This window comes from Oculina patagonica, chromosome 7, assembly GCF_052425735.1.
Source record: "Oculina patagonica isolate OP01 chromosome 7, crgOcupat, whole genome shotgun sequence".
In the NCBI taxonomy this organism is placed as follows: Eukaryota; Metazoa; Cnidaria; class Anthozoa; order Scleractinia; family Oculinidae; genus Oculina; species Oculina patagonica.
In genome coordinates, this window is record NC_135764.1 from 7,821,490 (window position 1) to 7,846,960 (window position 25,471).

Below are 25,471 nucleotides of genomic sequence, written 5' to 3' on the forward strand. Positions count from 1 at the left end.
AGGAGCTAAACAAAAGATTCTGTCTTAGTTCCCACGCTCCTAATAGCTAATTCTCTGCGATTCAATTAACATGTTAATTTAACTAGTAGCTGTGTGTGTTCTCATATACACCGGGCGATTATTAAGTGCGTGTTTTGTCTATTGGTTTTGATAACGGGGTCATGCAACCATAGGTTTGCTAAACACTACCTAAACTAAATTCAAAATTTGCATAATCGAAGCTTTATTTCACCCTTGATGAAAATAATCTTTGTCTGAGGCCTTGCCACTGGAACGTGGAACTAACTAAACATCTTAGCCAAGGAGATTATTTACAACATCATCAACATTTGAACAAATTTTCTGGTTCCCATAGTCCTTTCTCAAAATTCCAATGTTCAAGTCACAAGAAAAAAAATGAAAATTGTTTTTTTATATTGAATTAAATTGTTCATCATGGATGTTGGCAATGGACCTTATGGGGTAAGCAGTGTTACAGAGGAAAAGGGAAATCTGTCACAGCGTTGCTGAAGGTGTTGGACGTTCTCAACAACTGAGGCATATCACTTTACAGCTTTGCACGGTTAGTAGAATAAAAACAAAATCAGGGAGATTTCATTTACGGGGTCTTTTTACGACACATAGAAGACGCTCTTATTTTCCTGTTGCTTGACCTTTTGAACTTGATGTTAAGTAAAGTTAAATTGCCCAGCTTGTAGATAACAAGTAAAGGATATTAAGAGAAAAAAAATCACTTCAGTTCAACTTTGTTTAGTGACAAAGAAAGAAATACAAATGAATTAAATAATTTAAAGAAGCAATTAGTTTCTGTTGACAATATTTATTACAACTTTCCTTACTAAGGATTACCACCAAGTATGGTGCTTAACATTATTCCATTTCATTTGAATAGAATATCATAGTTACAAAGAATAAACAACTAGTCTTAACCAAATACTAACAAGCTTTACATAGAATAGAAGAAAAACTGCTCATAATAATTTAACCCATCAGAGAAGATAATCTCAGTGGACACTACCTATTGACAAACTACAGAGTATATATAAAATAATTTTAAGGTTGGACAGAAAGCGCCTTTTTCAATTTACAATCGGAAGAATTTCGAGAGTTTATTATTTCGCCAAATCTCCTCCAACCTCGACAAGCTTTTTTGCAATGGCTTCTGTTTTTCACCTACGCGCAACACAAACCGAGTTAACTAAAACGCCCATTACTCGGAATCAATAATAAATATAATATAAAAGTTTATATTTACTAACTATTGACAATCCACAGAGTATTCAAAAAATAATTTTCAGGTTGGGCAGAAAGCGGCTTCTTTAACTACAATTGGAAGAATTTCGCAACTAATCACTTCATTTAATCTCCTCCAACCTCTTCAAGCTTTTTACAACGGCTTCTGTTTTTCACCTACGCACAACACAAACCGAGGTAACTAAAACGCCTATCCCTCGGTATCAATAATAAATATCACATAAAAGTTAATATTTCTAAATGTTCTCTTAATAAAACAAATGTACCTATATCTATACCTTATTTCTGCCTTTGCGTGCCAGAAAACGCTACTGTTAACTGCAGACCAGTCAGGATAAGAGTAAATTATACTAATTATGATAAAAGTTGTTTCAGATATTTCACAAGTATGGTCGTGCATCTTGTGCTTCAATTTTCAACGTTACTCTCTAGTTTTTTCACTCGTTTTCACAAAGTAAACTAGATTTACAATTCTGCTTTTAAGATAGTGTACTTCGCACTATAAATGAAAATCTTTGACGAGTTATAAAGGTATGAAAGGCAGCTTTTTATTCCGTCATTAGTGAATGTGCATGTGAGTACTGAACATTAATACTGTTTTCATTTTCTGCGCCATTTTGAGAAAGGTTATAGAGAATTGTTATATACACGAAGGCCATTTTGAGAAAGGTTATAGAGAATTATTATATACACGAAGAAGAGCAACCATCGATGACCATTCTGCATCTCACGTATTAGCTTACGTCCATTTCGACGTCTTCGACGGACTCAGTTTGATTTGTTAGCGTCTGGCAACCCATTTTGAGATCTGTCGCACCTTGGTACTGGTAAGGGAATTTACAACATTGAATTTGAACACTCTGCCTTTCACCGTCCCTCGTGCTATTGCCGAAACCACTCCAACCACGGCATTTTCATCACCTCTAGGGGTGTCTACGTAAACTCCTGAGCCGGAGACACCTTTAACTCCATCACAGAAGTTTAGAATCATGTCATTCGATTTTCTGTACACGCGGCAGTACGTGTACCATAACGAGTTGTACCACTTATCACCATGGAAACCAGAAAACTGGATTTTTGAGCCGGGAATAAGGCTGCTAATCTGCACCGACATATGCTGCCTGTTGTGCTGACGCTTGAGTTTCAAAACTGCAAAGTCGTATCTCAGCCTGTCTTTCGGCGGGGACTGTTTCTTCCATTCTTTAGGGACATATTTTCTTTGCACGCGGATCCAGTGGAACTTTCCTGAGCGCTGAAGCAAACCTGAGAAATCAGTTAAATGGAATCAGTTTAGATAGAATAATTGTCGCAACAAATTGTTATTAAACCATTTGCTTAAAAACTAAATAAGGGCCGACTTATTTCAAATTTTTCTATAAGTGACCCACTACACAATAGTCAAGAGGTTATTTCATTCTCTAAAAAGTTAAGCATTTGACAAAACAGACATAACCGTTTGAAAACATAATAATATAATTATATAATAACATTATTCTGTAGATATGAAATCCATTAGCCATCATTGCCTCTTTATTATTTTGCATATTAAAAGCTATCCACTTAGTCAAATGCGATTTGTTTGAAAACGTGTTAGTAAACAACTATATAAATTACAGTACATTTTTTTTCCACAACATTAAAACAGTTAAAAAGTATTTGCAATTTAACAACTTCGCCTATAACAGAAAGTTATGGTCAAGTGTTTTCTTTTATTACATAGCATGACCTCGGTTTTTTATTCATAGACTACCGAGGAAAATAAACACCAGTCAATGAAATTGACCGGAGATCATTTTAAATACGTTTATTAAATAACCGTGGTAGCCATTGTCCTGTGAAATGTAAACTCCGAAACTGATCATTCTTAAACAGTTTTTTGTTGTTTTGACACTCATTATAATAGAAGAGGTTTCCCGATAATAAAAAACATTAAAACTGAAGCGAAATAGAACTGCTACATTTCACGCACGATCGCTTGTCACGAAACATTCTACATTGCTCGAATGCTTGAAAACTTTGAGGTTTGCACTGATAACCGACGGAAACGTTTAACAAAGACCAAGATCAAAGAAACCAAAACAAACAAACCATTGAAGAACACAAACGCGTACAGTTTGCAAAGGAATCACTTTTCATTTAGATGGTGTAATGCTGACAGTAAAGATACCAAATGCATGACGTTTATTCCATTTACCGTCTAATTACGACTACCTCAACGCCCCCGTTGCACGCTTGGTTTATCAATTGCGGGCTGATAATTTCAATAATCTTATATTAATCTTGGTGTTACTGTTATGCGTTATTAACGACAAATCAAAACAAACGTCGTCAAGTGAAGCATATGTTTCCTTATAATATATTTATCTCCAGCTGACGATATAAGTAGTCTAGAATGGTTGCTATAAAGTTCAGAGAGTTATGTTTTCAAGCACTTAGCAACCTGTGTCGTCAATTGTCAAAGTGTTATACTAAAATTACGAAGCAGACCAATTTTATAATCGAGTTTAGTCGAGAAACCTCTGGCAGAGGACAATCCCTGTATCGTTAAATAATTTCAAACCGTTTAAAACCGATAACACACGAATTTTTCGCGTAAAAGCAATGTTACATAGTGTACCTCCCATAAAGTTTCTTGAATCGTAAATTACACTGAACAATACACTAAAGAGTGAACCTGACATAAATAACAATGATTACATCACCAGATTGAGCAAGCTAAAGTCATACTCTACAAACGGGTTAGTTAGAGAAAGTTACTTACCGACTTTCAACTGTTTAGCACTCTTTAAAAGTTTTTTTCCATTGTGAACGCAGTGTGCGGCTGTCAGCACGTGCTGAGCTCCAATGAGCGTGCCAGTGCAACCGGAAGAAAGCATCACCGCGGTAGAGAAGGGATACATCTGCGCCTCGAGAGACGTTCGCATGTTTACCCGGTTGTCCTTTCCAAAGATGCCACTCGCCCTTCGCGTCCTTCCACGACTGGATTCCACGTGAGTTAAAGAGACGTCTCCATCGGAGAGACTAAACGCAGAAAGGACTTTTAAGGCAAAATCATCAACTGAATTACTGTCTCCGTCAATGTTCAGGTATAAAGTGCCGTCTTCAGTTTCGGTGGGGTCTTTCTTAATTGCGGACGGGCGAGACCACTTCGCGAGTTTTGTGTCCTTCCAGCTGCTTGAGTCGCTTAAAGGGTTGCACGTTGTCTCGATTACTGCAAGAAGCAGGTACATCAGTGACAGTTTCATTGTTGTAGACTTCGGACAAATCGTCTTCTTGTTCGTAAGCTCTATAAAGCAAAATACATCATTTCAAGCAAGTTCCAGTTATCGCTCAAAAGACGAGAATAGTAAATAAAACTCAACAACGTGTTCTCGGCGTGAGTATATTTATAGAATATTCCGAGACAGTAAAAGTCTGCTAAACACGAGCACTTATAGATAAATTAAAACGAAAGTGATCGCGCTCACCAAGTTCAATGTTTCCTGCACGAGGCTCACTGCCAAATGACTTCAATTGACGAGAGCTCTGGTATTTCACTGAACTACCCACTTAGGGACAACGTAGAGTTTGACATTTCACTCACGCACCGACCCACTGTTCTAAATAAAGAGACGACAAAGTTAAAAATTTTTCAGTGTGGCAAAATTATCATAACAAAACGCTTCATAATTAGGTGTAATCGTTTCGTACATTGTCTTGGGTATGACAATCATGTCTTACATTCCAGCCACCAAACATGGCTCATTCGCCAACGTTTACCCAAAATAGTTTCCCGTTCGGGGCTCTTTCTCACAAGGAAAGAATTCTAAACATCGTTTTAGAATAACCTTCCCGCTGTAATGTGGTTGCAGTTCAATACAAAGGTATCTTGAAAGCGATCGGTACGGCACGTGGGAGACATCACTCGTAACTCCAAATATCGACAAAGAATTGTGAATTTGCTTAAATATATCTAACCTATTTAACAAGAAGAAAAGAAATGGAAATTACCAAATTTGGCGCTCACCTCGGGGCATGATGATTTCAATGCAGGCAGACTTGTTTATTTTCCCTTTTTTGTCACGCCGAATCCTGAAAAAAGAAATCACTGTAAACAAAAGCTGGTTCTCCCAAAAAAGTAAAACAAGTTAAGAAGTAAAACAAAATCTCGTCTCAGTCAACAAAATGCAGCAACAAAGCAAGAAGAACGATCAAACTAATAAACGGAAACTACTGCTTACGTCAAATGAGTCGAAAATATAGTTTGAGCTAGTTTAGCACACGTTAGCAATATTGAGCTGTTCTTCTCAGATGCGAGCAACATAAAATCTGCCAATGCGTTGAGTCGACGCGTGTTACAAATTTCCTGTTTTTCAAAAAGTGAATATCCTGCTGGCAGAGGCAAATACAGAAACTCGGTACACCAGCAGCACTCGCCATGTTCACGTGCCGTTCTCATGAAGAATATTCAGATCTTTGCTATTCCTGAGATTTTACAATAGTATCAGCACGATACCTGCCGAGTGTGTCTTCAACGGATTTATGTCACAATGTACTGAACTTCTATGTAAAAGTACTTACTCAGCTTTCGACTCCACGTGCGAAGTGTTCCGCTTAGTTCAGCTAAATCTCATGTTAAAACCAATTTAGTCTTTAGTGACTGGTTAATTTGGACGAGGTGAGATCGCTATATGCCGTGAAAATGCCGTTAACGTTATATACATGCTCTATGTTGTTAGTTTATTTCAAAGAAATATTTGTACTGCTTATACTGGAATGAAAGCAATTAGTGTTTCAGCTGATCATAGCCCAATTGAATACATGGATCTATTTTCAGCCAAAGTATTCAAAGATCACTGACTAACGAGGGAAAATATCAAAACTGAGAACGACCACTACAGAATGAGAGCAGACGTTAAAACAACAAAACATTAAACAAACTGCTCCGATTTAATTTGAAGTTTTTTGTGTTCATTTTTTTTTAAATTGAACATTCACAATTTATTATTAGTTAGTAAATAAGTTAAAATAATGTACAAAACTGATATCCTGATTAGCGACCCAAGATAATTATTCGGTTTTATATTCTATCACAGTTGGTCTGACAATGTCGGCGACATTCCGTTCTGGTTCGATCTGGTGATAACAAAAGCAAGAAACGATAGGCTGTTTAATGATATTTGAACTACTCTTAACTGGAAAAGCAAAGTTCGACAATTAGGAATATCAGATCAAACCGATAATCCATTAGTTTTCCGTTTTCATGCCGGTGGGGCAAAGACGACGACGGTCTTCAATTACCCTAAATGACGTTTTTTATTATTATTACGACATCAAATACTGTATGCTTCTATGTGTGTTATGCGGAAATTTCCAGAGTCCTTTTATGTTGGAAACTGAAACAACAGCAGAAAGGAAGGAAGCATTGTAAGCCTTAGTGTTTCGCTTATCTTGCTTGTTTCTAGCGTTTTCTGACGCAGCATATTTGAAAGTACCTGTTAAGTAACAGCCATCTTTAAACTGTCTTCACTTCCATTTGATACTGCACAATATAAGGTAGTGTCACATGAGGGCAAAGGACTGCTTTCGTAATCCGATTGAAGCATAAAGAAGGATTACGCCGGCTTTGTGCGGAAAAGCCCAACTTGTGAATGATGATTTCATCACAGAAAAGATAGTAAGGCAAGTTTTCTAATCTAAGAAACTTACCTACGATCACGTTTCGTAATCCGATTGAAGCATATAGAAGGATTACGCCGGCTTTGTGCGGAAAAGCCCAACATGTGAATGATGATTTCATTACAGAAAAGATAGTAAGGCAAGTTTTCTAATCTAGGAAACTTACCTACAATCACGTTTCGTAATCCGATTGAAGCATATAGAAGGATTACGCCGGCTTTGTGCGGAAAAGCCCAACTTGTAAATAATGATTTCATTACAGAAAAGATAGTAAGGCAAGTTTTCTAATCTAGGAAACTTACCTACAATTACGTTTAAATAGAATCCACGCTGATGACCTGCTAGTCATAAATTGTTCTTTCGTAACATCGGCTATTTGCGTGCACTATTGCCAGGGAAACAATAGTGTTTCGACGCAATCTCACAAACAAAGCACTCAACACGTTTTGGCGCGGAAGTATATTTGACGCGCCTAAGTAATTTATAGCTCATTAGGTAGCAATTAACGTCTTTTTAATTTCTAGCACCGAAAAGTGGCAAGACACAAAGCCAAGATGTCAGAAAAATATTACTCTTGAGAGAAAACAATCAAGTTGTGTTTTTTCAGCCTGTTAATTGTGTATGTCCTTTTAGCTCGGGAGAGAAACTTGTTTCCAGCGATATAGACAAAATAAAATAAGTCGAGTGTTATTTTTAGAAGGCATACTTGAAATATTGAGCTTGACCTGTATTGCTTTACACTCCGCCTATTAATTAACGTAGCATTATGTTAAAAGGCTCAAGTCATCAAGAAGCGGGCAGTGATTGCTTTTATTTGTTATGTAATAAAGACTCGATTATTGAAGTTCAAACTTAAAGGAAAGTGGCTATTATATCAAACATACACTGAAACCCTCATTTTCTTGAACCATCGATTTTTCGAATCCCCTCGACAACTCAAACCAAAAGCCGCTTCCCTTCCCGCTAGTCGAACACTTAAATTTTATTCCCGACTTCCCTGATTTCTCGAATTGATTTTCGTTTCCTTTAGAGCTATGAATAATCGGGATTCCATTGAAGAACTTTGTTAAACTCACGATAAGATAAAAGGAACTGATGAACATCGATTTACCATATGCAACCAGTACTGTTCCTACTAATTCTCTACTAGATTGCTACACGTATTCTCAATTATCTGTAGGTATGCTATATTAAAAACCTGAAGAATAATCACATTTGTTGGCTTATGCTTAATGCGATTTAAAAGGAATTCCCTTTTTAGCACCAAATGAACGCAAAGGTCAAACCACAGAGCGCTCAATATAATTGCAGAACAAATACCATACCACTATCGATTGACAATGATTTTATCAAGCTAATTGATAGGAAGTATTTTCGTTTTGAGTAATCATTTCGGTGCGATTAAAACTTAGCAATTCAACGGAGTTAAAAGGCGTTACAACGCCAGCCATATACTTTACTTACGCCTGATAAGGTTGAATCGTCGACTTGCGTTGCTTACGTTGGAATGAGCTTGTATTGGTTGCTAATCTTAAAGACGTTCCTTCGAAAGATCAAAGCTTCGATGACACGTGCTTCTCATTTATAAACCCTGTCGTATATCTGGCAGAATGTACTGAATTCTCATTCGAGGCTGGAGAGGTAGGATTAACGTACGGACGGAACTGAAAACGTTCAAACACTCGAGCATCGAACGAGTGGGTGTGAGGAGAATAAAGCATGTCGACACACTAATTCAACTAGAATGACGATATGATACAAAGAAATTCATCAAGTGACTAGTCATCAAGATGCGATCGAGATCCACCAATCGCAGCCCACCAATGACGAATACCAAACGGTCGAAAACCCGCGATCTTTATCTGAATCCCCTATACATTACTGAAAGGAAAACAACACCCAAACTTACCGATTTTCGCCAGGACTGAGCCAAACGCATCTTTCTTTTACATCGTTCCTTGTATTGTCTATTTCGTTTCCTGTGGCTTAAACTGATCAGCTACTAAAACTCAAATTGGTGGCAGAGGGCGCCACAAAAATCAATTTGCATTTCCGCTTGAGAGAACAATGCTGAGTCCAAGCTTTTCATTTTACCGACTTTTTTTGACCTTTTGAAGCAAAAGATTGAAAAATTCTATGACCTGATTAAAAATTTCTTGAATTTCCCCGACAATAAAAAAAAACAACTTTGTTTTTGGACGTTTATCTGACCGTGGGAACTATGCCGTGATTTAACATCGCGAGACAAACGATTAATATAATTTTATTGATTTTGCTACATGTACAATCTCACGAACATTCCTGGCGCGGTTTATTCCTAATCAGTGAGCACTATTTTTAACTGTTCACGGGGAAAGCAATAGTTCGCTTCGTATTTTTTCATGAAATTTCTTATTCACACCTGCTAAACTAATCCCTATTGGAGGTTTTAATAAGGACAATTTTCTATTTTTTGGTGTTTTGGTATTCATGTTCTCGGTAAGTTAGCTCACTTAATATCAGTGTTCTGTTAAGTCTTCTTCAATCTTATCACTCTTATTAACAGTTTGAAAAGTTGCTAATTTTCACGGGATAGCAAGATCGAATTAATCGATAAAAGATCTACCTTAGGGCCTCTATTGATAACAGTTTTTATTGTAAAAGCTGATGGAGTAGCCCTATTTAAATAAAGGCTTTCTCTCTCTCATCATCAAAAAAATACTCAAAATTTACCTAAAGATGAAAGTGCGGTCTTGTCAACAAAATAAAACATTTACAAAACCACGTGAGGTTTAGATTCCACTGTTGACAACAACAAGCGTTCATTTTTATTTCGTTATAATGTGGATTGCAAATACAACCAATCCATCAGTATTAAAATAGCTGATAAATTCATTCACGGATTCAGTATTATTAAATAAGTAAAAAATGTTCGTTATTGGGATAAAAATAGGGTAACGCAGACAGGAAAAATTGCCGCGACAATCAGGAAACCACAGTTTCTACACAAAGAGAAAAGTTTGCCAAATAAGAGAATTTTACACGTCATAACTACGTGCTAACGTAAATCACCAGACTTGAAACAGGCTTGAAGGCGCCCTATTCATAACAAGACCGGAAGCACTTCAGTAATCTTATCAGAGCGAGATTACGTTTTAGCTAAGTACCAGCTTATAAATATATGATTTACACCGCTTAAGACTTTGATTAGCTGTTGATAGCTCCTACGCTGTCGCAACCGAAAGAAAATCAGTGATTTTCTTTTCTCTCAAGGACTGAAGTTTGTAAAATGCGATGTGATATTTGCAGCGAGAAATGTTAATTTTAAATATAAACGTCAACGCAGGCTTAACCTCTGATCTCACATCAACAAATAGTGGAACAAAAAAAGGTTTAGTTCGCTTATAATAAATTGAATGTAACATAAACATTCCCTTTTACAATGTCTCACAAAAGATCGAAGTGTATTGTCGAGACTTTCCCATTGAGGTGTTCACGCTGCAAATTGAACAAGACGAGCAGCCCTTGCGTGTTGCAAACGAAACAGCAAGCCAAGCGGTGCCCGCTAAAAGTATGGAATAGCAGAGTTGACTGAAATGTTGGTTTAGCGTTCATTTATATTGCACAACTGGGGAAGATCAGTTTGCTTGCATGTGTCGGTTTATCCAGTCTCGATACTTCTCCGTGAATGTGTACACGCTATACTTGCCAGGCAGTCCACAGCCTTGTCCCCAGCTATTGACTCCGCCAACAACCCACTTTCCTTGCGAAGTTTGGCACATTAGAGGACCTCCACCATCTCCGTAACAGCTATCTTCGCCGCCTTTTTCAAACCCTGCACAAATCATTCCTTCCGTTACAAGACCGCCGTAGGAACTGACTCTGTTACAGTCCTGGCGGGACACTATGGGTACCACCTGCGATCTTAGCGGGGCAGATGTATGATGGAGATTGGGTGTAAACCCCCAACCAGCTGAAGCACACGAGCTTCCAGGCTGAACGTCACCTTTATTGGGAAGGCAAATCACATCAACCATGTCGTTCAACTGTACTGGCTTTTCGAGGTACACCAAAGCGATATCATTCTCGTTTGTAGCAGATATGTAGGAAGAATGAACATATATTGCTTCAGCTCGTATGTTCTGTTCGGAACCTTCCTTTCGCGTGAGATCAAATTCTCCGGCACGTATGACCCACTGTAAAGGCTGCTTGAACCTGTAAATGAGGGTCGAGAGTTTTATTGGGAAAAGTGTTTTTTCAGTTCGTAAAGTGTATACGGAGCTAACGGTAAGAGTAAAGAAAAGATAACTGTTTTCCACTAGAAATGGACACTAGGTCGACAACGACAAAAGGGCGTTGTCCCTATACTGCCGAGAAAGCAAAAGCAAGTTATCTTGTTTATTTGTTTACTTGTTTCTATGTTTTTATTGATTTTACTCTTACTGTGTGTCAAGCCTACATTTATTGTATTTTTTCCTTGGCCTTTCGGAAAACAAGTTTTTGAGAGTGGAACAACCGGTTTTCCAGGGCTTTTCCCTTGGTAATTTGGAACTACAAAGAAAACGCCGTGGAACGAGGTTGAGAGTTTAACTGAAAAAATTACAACAGGTTTCACTGTACATGTATGTATCTTTCAAAAAGATGGTGTATATATCTGGAAAAAACGAGTGAGTCTCAAAAATCGAAGAAATGTAGATTACCGTTTGAAACAGTGAGCTGCTGTGAGGACCCATCGAGGTGCAATGAGAGCTCCACCACACTGTTGAACAGACTGTCCCATCAGCAAAAGGGCAACTTGCCAGGGCCACTGTCCGGGCCATTGTTTGGACACACTTCCGTCAGGTTGTCTGGGAGGGGTGGGATGTTTTCGAGTTCCACACCCTAGAGATTACAATGGCACAAAAAGTTATCAGACGGTTTAATTCACTTTAGACCGATAAAAAATAATCATGTGATTATCCTGGTCGACATGGTACATTTTTCTAACACAAAATGCCAAAAGGGGAAAATAAGAAAAGAAAGAAGTTCTTAGACCGATTAGAATAATCATGCGATTATCTAGCTATACCGGGATTTTGTTCGTCTGCAACGCAGGCTAGCGATTATCGTGGGCGATAGGGCACATTTTCTAATACAAAATGCCAAAAAAGGGAAATAAGAAAAGAAAGAAGACGTTCTAATACCAAACACCATATGGTTGCCAGGACAACCAGAAATTACAGTAGACCAAGAATAGACAACATTGTTACAGTGTCCATGATTACGGCTAATACACACAGGCACATTTTGGTTCTATGAGAATGCTATCCATCTTGGTCTTTTTTTGTCGTAGTTTCTTTAGCAATGAGAACATTGCACTTCATTTCAACCCTTGGTATTTACCATTTTAGGAGTGAAAACAGGAAAAATAATATACCTTTTTCTCCTTCATCACCCTGATAAGACTTCTGAGGACCATCGTGGTAAGTCATGCCAACCTTAGTTTTTACATCACCAGACACCACATAACGCACCCAGAGACCATTTCCTGAGGATTGCACTGGAGCGGGCATCTTGCCCCCGCAATATTTTCCTATCATAGGAGCGTGTTTAGTAAGGCCATTCCTGATTTCAATATAGTCCTTGCTGCAGGAAGGATCGCTTTTTGAAAAGTCAAAAGCTGTGAACTTGAGCGTTACCGTGCCGTCCTCCTTGGATGAAGTGACATGCCACTGACAATCCTTTTTGCTGGGTGGATTTGATTCACCACTCAAGCGGTGACCAACTGTTGTACATTCTGTTACAGCTCTTGATGGTTCTGTTAGATTTATAGTAAAAAAGCAAACATAAACATAAACCACACGAAACCTCCCGCTGTTAATGTAATACAGAGATACTCTGTTTAGAGAAGAGGCCCTATAGATACACTGATAGGAATGGAATCACTTAAATTCAATATTGCTGCCAACCTATGATGCCAAGTACAATAAGCATAATCTTCATAATGCTATAGTGAAGTGAAACATAACCGAATAGGTTTTTAAAATATATTTGATATACAACACATGACACGTACCCGAAGTTATGTTAAAAGAGGAAATGTTTATATTAAAGAATAACTATATCATTTAAGATCAATACTAGAATTACCCATTAAAGATCTTCAAGCATGTACAAAATTCAGTAAAAACCCACGAGTAAGAACCTGACATTTAAGAACCTGCTAGGCCAAAATTTGCAAATAAGACCTCATTTTTAATTTATTTTCAAATTTGGAAAAAGGTTCTTATTTGACTAGAATTGATGAAAAATGTTTACGTTTGGGAAATAAGTTTGGACAAATTACTACTTTGCATGTATATAAGGTCATATTCTTAATGATTAGTGCTTCACCTTTTTATTATCACTTATGTGGTTTGCAAATTTTATATAAGGAATAGGCCGAATACCAATAAAACTTCTATTAGCATCAATGGAAATTTTCTTCAGAACCTATTAAAAACCTGAATAGCCTAAATTTGTGTTAACTACCATTTATATATAAGAACCTGTTTAGGCTAAACTGGAAAAAATTATGTTCTTACTCGCGGGTTTTTACTGTAGCACTTAACGCTGAATTTTTGGAGAGAAAAGAGAGACCTCTACACACCTCCCATACAACCGTACAATTCCGTTCGCATGGAAACAAAGTTGTGCTTGACCAGGGGCCAAAAACGGATTTTGCTTGACTTAATGGCATTCCACAGAGTGTGCGATACCACTGTCGTCCTGTCTTTATTACCATGAAATACCTGCAAAAAAGAGAAAACAAGAAATTGAGTGCAAAGGAGGCTAACTACGTCGGTTATCACGACCAGTTATGCACAATATACTAGACAAAGGTCCAACTACATAAGGACGCTGAAACCAAAAGCAAGAAAACCAAAAACAAGAAATCGTATACTCGTACTGTATGATAGGTAATTCCAGCTACCTGGATAAAATTGCCTGGGTTTCATGCATACATAGTCCGTCCGTAGCCGGTCATACGATGTGAGTGTTGGTGGTTCAAATCATCATCGTGATGACGAGCAAGTGAAAGAGAAAGAGTTTTAAGTTTTAAGGACTGAAATTACTGACTTTAAAATAATAAATGAGCGTCCATAAAACAGGGCTTAAGTGTACATTATGTTTAAAAAATGTAGATCTCTGTTTTTGTGCGTTTCGCTGTGAAAATAAAATTACCTTGTTCTTCCAGTGGACTGCTGAGTTGCTTACACGATGAGGAAGGGAATAATTATGCCAATCTCCCTCTTCATTTTCCCAAGACAATCGGTACTTCTCTACCCACTGATCAATCGTCCCTCCATACCCTTGTGTAGCTACGCTCGTTATAATGAAATGGTCGTTCAAATTTACTTCAAACCACGGAGATGTGTCTTCTACGTTAGCTGTCCATCCCTGAGGCCAGCGATCCAAATTGAGCCTTCCTCTGTGAGCACCGAACTTTTCTTGATCATCGCTCCAAGCGGAAGATGCTGTCAGTTGTTGGTCTTTAATGTTTCGGTTTTCTAATCCAAGTGGTTCCTGACAATCATCTGAATAAAGGAGTATATAAATTGAACATTTTAAAGAAACTGTTACTATCCCTTGAAAGGAAGCTAGTAATAAGGTTTAGCAGACTTAATCCTGGTGTTGGGTGAGGGAAAATCATCAAAAAAACTGTTTTGTCCTTACACATTCCTTACAAACGCTTTTAACAAAGCCGCTAGCATGCTTACCAAGTTTACATCCATACAACTCCATTCGAAGACCAACGCTGCCTTTCCACAGTTTGGGTCGGACAGTCACTTGTTTAGTTAAAAAGGGCTCCTTAAGCACATGACGAACAACGGTATCGTAATCACTGTTTCCATCTAAAACCTAGAAATAAATAGTAGTTCTTAGGATTTGGGAAAAAGACCGTGACACATACCTTACAATTATTCACCGAAATGGATGTAAATATAGTGTTCGATATTTACCGAGCCGACCAATAACGAATAACAAGCGGACCAAAGCATGACTCTCGGTAACCAAGGCGACAAGGGAAATTTTGTTTCTCTTCAGCTGCTCGGAGGTGAATAGTAATTTGCTAGTCACCTCCGAGTTAACTACAGTCGAAGCTCTCGTTAGCGGACACCCTCGGGAGGCGAAAAAAGTGTCCGTAACTGGTCGAGAGAGCTTGCCCAGCTAACAATAACAGGGCGGACGTGGATGACGACCAAAACAAACACTGAAATATGGTCCTGTAATTACTGAACGGAGATGTGAAGTTAATTGAAAAAAAAAAAAAACAATTTACAGAGATTGTGAACAGGATTTTCTTTGGGGTGTCCGCTTACGGGGGTTAAAAAACAAAGAAAAAAGTTTAAAAGTCATAATCTCTGAAAGTGTCCGCGGCCGCTTACGGGAATGTCCGCTTACGAGAATGCAAAAATACAGAGTTTGTATAGGAGTTAAAATGGGGTTTCAAACAAGGCGGCCGTAAGAAGAGCTGTCCACTTACGAAAAGCTCATTTCACTTGTGTGGTATATAATAAATGAAGTTACTAATCACATAGTCTAAAGACTGACGTTAAGATTGTTCACTCGCCTAACTTGCAAAAAGCAAACTCACCGTTTTTTTAGACAAACAAAAGATGACAACAATTCATAAACGAAAACAGACGCCAGATAGACGCTTTTTGCCTGTCAGTATTTTTCTTTCTTTCAACTTTTTAAAACATTATCTAGCAAATTAAGCAGGGTCAAAATGGAAAATGCCGAAAACCCGCGGATACACTTACCTTTATCTTACCATCCTCGTGATAATAGACTTCGCCGGCCTTACTGTCCAGCCAGACTAAGAAATAGCTTTCAACCCACTCCTTGAAAACAGGATTGCCATAACCTTGCGTCGCAATGCCAGTAATCACATAATCTGACTGCAAGGACACTTTGAGCCACGGTTGTTTATCAGTTAGGTCAGCACTCCAGCCTTGCGGCCACTTTTGGTTGTTAAGCCTAGCTTGTTGAGGACCAAATGTGTTCACACTCATCCACACTGAAGAGGCCGTCAGTTGGCCATCTTTGATTTCACCATTTTCAAAACCAAGAGCGTCCCCGCATTTTTCTTCCAAAAAGAAAGAAACAACGCTAAAAATCAGTATTTATCGGTAAAGCAGGAATGGTGTTTATTGTAGAATGCTTCGAAATCGCGGTTTTCTAAATCGAAATGAAATTCGACTGAAATAAAGATGTGCTACTGTATTACACATCCGATATGTATTTTTCTACAAGCAATCCCACGTAGGCACACGAGAAAAAATAGGCAAGTAAAGTTTGTTTCATTTTTTCCTCACGTATTCTGGTTTTGCTTCTGTCGCTCGACGACCGATAAAAGAAAGGGTCCTTTCAAAGTCAAATATCTTTATCTTATGTTGCATCGCTTAATTACTACACTATAACTGAACAATGTATTTCTTAATATAACACATATTAGGTAGGCCTCAGAAAATTACATCTTTGAAAAGACAACGCTATAATCTTTTTTTGTAACCGTTTTATTTTTATATTTTTGTATTTGCCTCGGTGCAATTAGAGGCGAGATTGTATGATAGCTGGATGAGTGGTATATTGAACGTCTCGTCAACAATTGAGCCTATATTTATCGCAACACACAATTATCCTAGATATGCTGGTGTCTACTGATTACATCAAAGGTAAAGAGCTAATCACGGAATAATATGATATTGGTAATTCTTATAGGAGCTCAATGAGAAATTTACAAAAGAAATGTATTTCTAAATATCTATCAACAATAAGACGTGCTGACTTTAACGATAAACCCTTCTTAAACATCCGCTACTTGACGAGTTTCTTTACTCTCAAAACTTGTTTGCATGACAGTTTGCATGGCAGTTAGGGGCTCATCACGAAAAGAAACCAAGAATAATTCGTGGTCAATTAAACGATGAACACTTCTAAAACATCCGTTACTTGCTGAGTTTCTTCTTCACTCTCGAAACTTGTTCACATGACAGTTTCCTGACATTATAGGGAGAATTTAGATATTGATTTGTTTTAAGATATAAGGTGAAACTTACTTGGTGGATGAGGAAGGGGTTCTATTATTTGCACATTGCCCACATCCCCACCGTGCGGTTTCATCGTTTTCATTGTTTGCACCATTGTAGTCCATGTCGCTTCAAATCCCTCACTTCCCGTTCCAACCGAGTAATAGCGCATCCGCATCTTGCTCTTAGAACCAATTACCACCATCGGTGCAGACTCGCAGTACCGTCCCAGTAGAGGAGAGTCGGCTGATTCCCCGTCCCTCAATTCCACATACTCAGAATCACAGTTCTCACTGAACGCCAATTTAAATTCGTTGAAACCAATCGCAATTATGTTTCCATCGTAAACTGACAAAACCCACACGCAATCCACGGGATCGAACGAGGAGATGGGGTAATAAGGTGAGAAGATATCACTACTTGGACGCATGTGTTTTCCTCCACACTCTAAAAATTAAACAATACTGATCAGTTAGAAATGTTGTCGGCATGCTTACGCCTTTTTAAGAACGAAACCTTTATATGGTTTTACTTTTCTCTCTCAATAAGAGCAAAAACCAAAACCAAAGTAATTACTCTGACTAATTACAAGGGACACTTACAATTCAGTAAACCAATCAAAACTCGAAGTAATTACATGTAAAGGTCACTAAGTGCGCGATGAGCGTAGTAATGCAAAACCAAAGTAAAAGCAATTAAGTTACCTTCGATATTCAAGTGAAAACCGCTCTAAAACATAAAGCCAAATGTTTACCCTGCAAGTCTAAGTTTTTTTAAGAAAAAAAAAAAAATCACCGTAATGAGCATTGTCTACGTCAGAGTAATTTGACTTAAAAATTCATAGTTACTACCGGGAGACTCGGTATAACAACGTGCTTACTTTTGTCAAAACACGGAGCCTGCAAGCAGAGGCTTTACGATTATGTTTCCACACTTGAATCCGCGATAACGAGTATGCGAGCTTGAAAACAACAACAACAACGTACCAACACGACACTTGGCTAGCAGTAATTTTGTACACCTTCTGGCTGCGTTTATCTCGCTGATACGCTGTTTAAATTAGTGTTAGACAAAGTGAAATCTTGTTTTTTGACCTCATCCCAACCCATGCAATATCACTGGGAAGCTTACCTTAAAGGAACGCAAAAAGTACCCACAGTAAACGTACAAACATTCACGGCATTTGAAAAAACATTCCAAGCTTATTTAAAAATAAGCCAGATAAGTTATTTTTTAGTTTTTAAGAGTAGATTTTACCAATTCCTGTTTTTCTTTGATTATTCAATTCTAACATTTAAAGCATGATTGCCGTTATTGTTGTACTCACCTGTTACGTTTGTCGATGGCTGTTTAGGAGAAGGCGATGGAGATGGCGTACCATCAATAATGGCCGGCTGGGCATACCAGTAGACTTCAAATCCTTTCTTGGTTTTGGTCGTATCCGACTTAAACACAACGGTCATTATATTGGTCTTAGAGTCCACAAGGCTTCTGCTTGAGTTGCCACAAAATGTCCCAAGGGCAGTTGGAGAGGACGGAGTGCCGTCCATAACAAGCAAAAAATCATACTGGCAGCTTGTGCTTTTCTCTAACTGAAAGTCTATAAATTCTAAGCGTATTCTGTATTGCGGTGGTAGCTGGATAACCCACTGACACAACACGTCTACCGGATAGTTCTCTGGATAATTCGGGCTCTGTATAACACCAGACATCTTGGTAAATGTGCCACCACAAGCTGCAGGAAACAATAAGAAACAAACATGAACCAGTGTTTCTGCTGACTATCCCATACGAAAATCCATTTCTCAGGGCAGTAAGCAGCCACTAAGCAGCATTAGCCCAGTGTTGGCGTTTACGTTGTGTTAACTGTTTTATTTTACTTATATCGTCTGAACCATTGTTTCCTTTATCATTTTACTTCTGTCGGAAAACTACCACGGCCATTCTACCCTCGTACTTACATGAACAGCAAACACCACTAACGCGCTTCTCCACTACTAAGGACATTATCTCTTTGAACTAGGAATATCGTAGTAGAGGTGCGCCATGTGACTTATTTTAACCAATCAGTGCGATAGAGAGTTTCTTGATTGATTATTACTAAAGGCCTTCCCAGGGAGGCGCCAGGGAAACTGTGAACCCAAATTTATCTAAGGAAACTACACATTGTGGTTAAAAATTATCGACACAAAGATCCGCAGTAGATTAAAGAACGTGACTTAGAAAAAGATTTGTATACTGAATTTACGGAAATGGGAAATTTTCAATCCTTGGGGGTTTGGAGGTAACACAGTAGACGAAGGAAAAAGATGGGGAAGTTTTTTTAATTCGCAAGATATTTCTAAGTGAAAGTTATGTTTTGCATTGCAAACCGGGAGAAATGAGCTTTCGAGGGCAGTTATAAAATTGTAGGGGCGAATTGCGTATTTACATGAGGGCTTCATTTTCTGATAGGACAGTGTCCCCTAGTTCTTTACTGTACAAACTCGAACAAACTCGGTTCCTACTACAGGGCTGTAAAATCAGATTGTTCACAGAATTCAGTTTACCTGTGTTTCCATCGGGTGAGGGCGGAGGCCCAGGTGGCGGGGCCTGCCGTTTATAGGTTTCCCATTTAAGCGAAAATCCGCGCTTGGGAGTGAGCCCATCGGAGTAAAACTTTATGTACACAGCATTTCCGGAGGATTTGACAGTAGAAGGAACCACGTCACCACAGAATTTGCCAAGCAAAGGCATTTGTGGTCCATCGCCATCTCTGACTTCCAAGTAGTCATAGCGGCAGCTAGAGTGTTTCTCGAGCTCAAATTCTCGAAACTGTAGTTCGATGTTTTTATCGTCAGGTGCCAAAATGATCCAGGTACATTCCTTGTTTAACGGATACTGGTTTGGGTAACCTGGGCTTGTTATTTCACCATTTTCGTCATTTAAGACACCTCCACATTCTGAGAATAAAAAACGAGAAACAATTGTTACATCATTTTACTTGACAATTGGACTACGAGCACGAGTTTTCTATGAGCGAGTAGTCAAATTGTTTTAGTAGAAACTCTTAAACGACTGCAGTCCAAAACCTACAATTTTACGTACTTTAAGCCAAAAATGAAGAAAAATTAATCTTTAAATGAGCAACGAGCGGGCGATCGTGTTCAATCAGCGATTATTAAATAACTCGGATACTACGCGCGCGATGATTGGTCAAATTGGTCAAAAAAAACCTATGTACTAATTGTACCGGCAAACTCCCGTTTCCCGACAATGGCCGTACTTCGCTCGACCACGCGTAAGAACGAAAAATTAACGTTAGTTTAATGTCTTCTTTAGGTATATCTGATGGTTAAAAGAGGGGATATGATTCTCGTAAATGATCATTATGAAAATTTACTGAGGCTGGATCACAAAAATGAATTTTCACGTCCACCACAGTTGGACAGAAAACGCAGAGACAAACATATGAGAAGGAACACAATTAACAGGCCCGCTTTCACCGTGACCGGACTTATTTGAAAGGAAAAAAAACTGCATCAAATGGTTGCGATGAAAGATTTTTTTTGAATTAAGCTTATTTTGATACGCTGAGTCCTTGTGCGCGCTTGAAACGAAATAAATAAATTCATAACAAATTTCTAAAGCAGAGTTTGTGGAACTTAAAAACGACAGTCTAGGCAAAAATCTAATCAGGAGAGCGTACACTCACTTCAGTCAACAGTATTAAAGATAAAAATATGAGGCTAACAGTGCTTACCTTTTATTGGCTGTGTGGTGGGAGTCCGGGTGGTAGAAGCTCGGGTAGTTGGCATTGTGGGAGTACTATGTGATATCCTTCTCCATGTAGCTCGAAATCCCTTTTCACTGACTGTTCCATCGGATACAAGCCTTATGAAGAGTGAGTTTCCAGTTGAGTTTATGGGTGAAAAAATTGTACTCGCACAATATTTTCCAAAGAGTGGCGAGTGGCGAGTACTGCCTTGTCTGATTTCCACAAAGTCATAGCGACAAACGCCGTTATTTTCTAAGTGGAAGTCGTGAAATGTCAGTTGAATAGTGTCTCCAGGAGCCGTGACTATGGTCCACATGCATTCGCTGTTGACAGGGTATGATTTGGGGTAATTCGGCGACGTAAATTCTTGACCGTCACCAGTCATATGGCCACCACATCCTAAAAAAAATTACAAATACTTACGCAAAACAGCAACACTAACAAACACACATGACAGTTGCGGAAAGACAGTTCGCACGATCACGCATCTGAAATTGTATAACAAGCATATGATTATTGCCTTGTGCCTTGCAAGGAGGAGTAAACTTTGTTTGTCTGCGGCATTGGCAGGCTAACAAAACCGGTAGTTATCCGTTTTAAGTTATTTTACTACGGCAGTTGGCTAACTCTTGTTTCACAGTACGATTTTCACAGAAATTTGCGTTTCCTTTCCACTTTAATAGTTTAAAAGTTTTGAGAAGAGCTGCTGTTTTCGCCGAGTGAGTTCAGAGTTGTATTTTTTGTTTCTTATCTGCAAACGTTTTTCTTTCATCTTTCCTTGATGAACTTTGCTTGAATGATTTTTGCTTATTTTCATTCGCCAACTCAGCTGACCAGCTGTTTCGAGTTCTCCCATTCACTTTCGCGAGTATATCTATGTCCTTTGAAATCAGTAATAGTATATCGAGCTGATGAAATAGTTAGTAATGGCACAGTAACAGTCAATGTGTTTTTCCAGCAGAAACCTAACCACCTTTGCACTTAAATAAAGTTTTTTATTCATTCAAACAACAAACCTTCTGGAACAACAGGTGGAGGTAGCGTCTTTCTAGTCGCTGGTGTGGTGACGGCATACTTTTCCGCCCTCCAGGTTGCCTTAAAACCCATTTTTGTTGTAGACGAATCTGATCGGAAACCAATCCACATATAATTGCTGGTGGAAGTAATGGTGGCTGGTCTGCTTGTGCCGCAAAATTTCCCAATCATCGGGCTTTTAGACGACGAACCATCACGTATAATGACGTAATCGTACTGGCAAACAGAGTTGTCTTCAAGGGCAAACGCTTCAAAAGTAAGCACAACTTTATCACCCTTTTGTGTTTCTATAACCCAAGCACAAACTTTATCCACTGGGTAGTCGAGAGGATAGTTTGGTGTCTGTATGGTCCCGCTTCCGCCTTTCATAAGTCCACCACAGTCATCTGAAAGAGATATGAGTACACGCATCCGTTTAGTGTAGACCTTAGCATATGTCAAGGTATATTTACGTTTACATAAAAATAAGGAAATAGGAGAGTGTTGGCAGAAGCTATATTGCCGAATGTATATAAAGAATGGAAAACTCAAGGATTTTGCTAAACAAAGCACTTTTCGTATGACCAGTGTCAGAATATCACGGGCAGTTCTGTCCTCGCGCTCATAGCTTTGACAAAGAATGAGACTTTACGAGACCAATACTTGTTGCTAAATATTGTATCCCAAGTTTCAACTTTACAATAGTTTATTGGGCAGGTTAATCTCGAGTTGTTTAACATTTGGCAAAAAGAAGTGGTAACGATTTTGAAGGGTGACCGTTCTTATGCGTTCTTTGCGGATTTTCTCGAGGACAGTATGCTGAGAATGCAACAAAAATTTGCCCGCAAAACTGGTCGAAAGTTTGACAAAGAGCGCAAAATGAAATTATGACAAAGGAGAGAAAGAAAATCAACTAATCCTTTGACAAAAGCGTAATTAATAGGGGAAACAATACACGAGAAAGGCAGCTGGGGGCTAAAAAGAACAATGGAAAGGCAATTAAAACAAAGTCATTAAGATTCAAATAATTGATTGCATTCTGCCATTCTCGCGATATCTAACAACGACAATAAGCCACTGTTTGTGAATACGTACGATTCACATCTGTGTCAACACTGTCGAACGAAGATTGTGTCAAAAACACTTACGAAAGACATTTTGTATGCGCAGTGAGACGCCGAGCACATCTTTGAATGTAAAAGTGATTCAAGCAATGTTCTAAAGTTGTTTTAACTAGATGGATACAAAACAAAGAAAGGTCGAAGTGCAGAAAAGTTTTAAATACTTCTTGGCATGTTTATTGGCTAGCGAAGGCTTGTGAAATAAAGTGTTGTCCTTTCCCACGTCTGTTGTAGGCTACGAAAACACTTGACGTTATAGAACATCCTAAACACAATTTCGTGGGCAGGGGCTCAGCTAAGCCCTAAACAAAATAACACGATGAACTGGCGTAAACAACTTGCCATTCTTACTCTAACGAAAAGACTGTACTAGAGTCTCTGGGATGAGTTACTCGTGGTTAACCTAGTTTTAAATTATCTTCTAAGGGCTCTGCCGTAAGCAAAGGAAAACAGATCAGAATTTTGTTTGCGAATATTTTGAAGAGATTACATTTTTTAAATAACCCCACCGAGAGGTCACCACATTTAAATCGACCGTGTTCAAGATTTTCTAATCCTCGTGTAACCATTTTTGTTCTAGTCGGTTCGATAAACTATGATAAGCTTTTAAATAAATGAAATATAAAATCCCTTTTCACTTTGTCACGTACTGTTCAAATTAATTGCTCAAATACGCTAATTGATTCTATGTTGGTCTTTTACCGCACCATTTAAGGGCTTAACACTATAACAATTTTTGAAATAAACAAGATTTTAGCGGTCGTAATTAATTATATTGACATAAAGACGGTGCACATGTTGAAAATCACGAGAAAGAAAGTAAAACGGACGATGCACGAGAAAAGCAGGAGGGTTTAAACACGCCTCAAAACGTTTCACTGGTAGTCTCTGCAAATTCGTCCGGGGGGATACCCTAGGGAATTTAGGGTGGCAGAGTGCCCCGAGATACTATCCCTATTTTGTATCAACATACATGATTTCCGTACTAAATTTTAAACCTGAAAGCTCGCTTCCGCTTGTGTTATACACCTGAAGCGGTATCTATTAGCCCTTAACCTAATCAGTGATATGTGATGTTATCAGTGATGTTACGTCTCTCTCTCCCTTTTTCTTTTGAAGATCAATACCCCAAGTTATGGGTAAGATAAAAAATAAACGTGCACACGGCCCCACTGTTCCCTGTAGCTAAACTTGAACCATTCAGATGTCACAAACGTAAGATTTATAATCTTATTTCAAGCAATTTCAAACTTATAGCCACCTTGGCGCAGAACATATTAATAAATCTTGTATAGAGGAGTACCCTCCCCCGGGCTTTTTTGGAACAATCTACAAAGACAGAAACCTAGCCCATTCGTTTCCGAAGGAGCGGACGATCAATTTTTTTAGTACTTCCAGCGAAAAAGGGATTGTTCCGACCTCAAGAGCAATCGCATAACCGCAAAACGCCAAGCATCGATGTGAAACAAATCGAACCCGTCAATCAGTGAACATTATCACGCTAATGTATCACGCCTCCGCCACAGACAGCCTGCTCTCTTTACAGCAGCTAGCACATTCTATTAACACCTTCTCGCAGGTTTGCGTTCCCACTTCATCGCCATGGATATTTTATTGACTTTTACTAACGTGATGATTTGACTAAATGGATGCTAATTAAGTGTTGAAAACTACTCACCTACGAGCTGTGCTTCAGCACCTGATAAGAGATAAATCAGACGATATTGATGTTAGTGTCAAATCAGGAAATTGCATGCGTAAGATGTTCCTTTAACGGGCATTTAATATTCACGAAGAGAAACGTGACGGCTAAGTGAGCCGAGTTCTTTGTTGATATTTGAATTTGATTCACGATTAACGCGGCGATCGACACGAAGCGAGTGCGAAGTTTTTCACTCGTGACAAAGACATCGACTGTAAATTTGACAAATCAATTACCTCCTACTTGTTATTCGATTGTTGACTGACATTAAGCGCTCGAGAGAGCAAGATATGAGCAGAAGTTTCTTTGCAGATATGATGCAAGATACTTCAAAACGAAACGAAAGCTCTTAAAGTGGAGACGAATCAACAACTTTCTATAACTAAATACAGCCGAAGAGCATTTGTCGAGTCTTTGTTTGGGATTTGAACAAAGATTTTTACTTTGGCTAACTTTTGAACACACATCTGTCCAGTATTTTGGTCTTCGGGAAAGTTTGTGAATACTTTCCATTTGTACTAATTAGAAGAAACAAACGACGATTAAAATATTCGTAAAGCAATTACTAAAGAGACGTGCATCTCGAGGTACCGGTGCCGCATAACTTATGCCCAAAGTTTCAACAAAATTATTGTTAAAGGTAAAATCTAAACAACTTAACTTCTCTAAAAGGAAGAGGAATGACTTACCTAGCCAGATCAGCACCAAGACACAATTGACAAGCAGGAATAAAAGAGAAAATGTTCGCAACATGTTCCCAGAAGCCAGTGGAATTCAAGAAACACTGAAGGAATGCTAGGAGTGAATCCGTCTGTGTTGAGTGCTCAGGTGTTACAACATTTATGCAGATGCGCATTGAAGCACGGATTTCATAAGAGGCTTTGAGGTCACTCTGGTATTTTCACATATATTAATCAGCCGGAACGTTTCA

General features: G+C 38.6%; 2 protein-coding genes across 3 annotated transcripts; both read right to left on the minus strand.

The window, feature by feature from the left end:
• Window positions 1-787: 787 nt before the first annotated feature.
• On the minus strand, window positions 788-6,059 carry LOC144661649 (serine protease 23-like). Of its 2 annotated transcripts, none has more exons than XM_078522457.1 (4): window positions 5,261-6,059; window positions 4,722-4,848; window positions 4,016-4,540; window positions 788-2,517 (listed from the first exon to the last, which is right to left on the minus strand). In XM_078522457.1, exons 3-4 carry the CDS (start codon window positions 4,497-4,499, stop codon window positions 2,036-2,038), a joined length of 966 nt encoding a protein of 321 aa, XP_078378583.1. In that variant the 5' UTR covers window positions 4,500-4,540; window positions 4,722-4,848; window positions 5,261-6,059; the 3' UTR covers window positions 788-2,035. The 2 variants fall into 2 exon arrangements, with proteins under 2 accessions (XP_078378583.1, XP_078378582.1); XM_078522456.1 differs by having other exon boundaries at window positions 4,722-4,853.
• Window positions 6,060-9,159: 3,100 nt separating this feature from the next.
• LOC144661628 (cubilin-like) lies at window positions 9,160-25,429 on the minus strand. Its single transcript, XM_078522433.1, has 14 exons — window positions 25,230-25,429; window positions 24,517-24,537; window positions 21,720-22,124; window positions 20,689-21,102; window positions 19,496-19,888; window positions 18,274-18,681; window positions 16,977-17,393; window positions 15,678-16,003; window positions 14,631-14,772; window positions 14,095-14,447; window positions 13,520-13,661; window positions 12,308-12,688; window positions 11,592-11,772; window positions 9,160-11,106 (listed from the first exon to the last, which is right to left on the minus strand). Exons 1-14 carry the CDS (start codon window positions 25,291-25,293, stop codon window positions 10,530-10,532), a joined length of 4,224 nt encoding a protein of 1,407 aa, XP_078378559.1. The 5' UTR covers window positions 25,294-25,429; the 3' UTR covers window positions 9,160-10,529.
• Window positions 25,430-25,471: the final 42 nt, after the last annotated feature.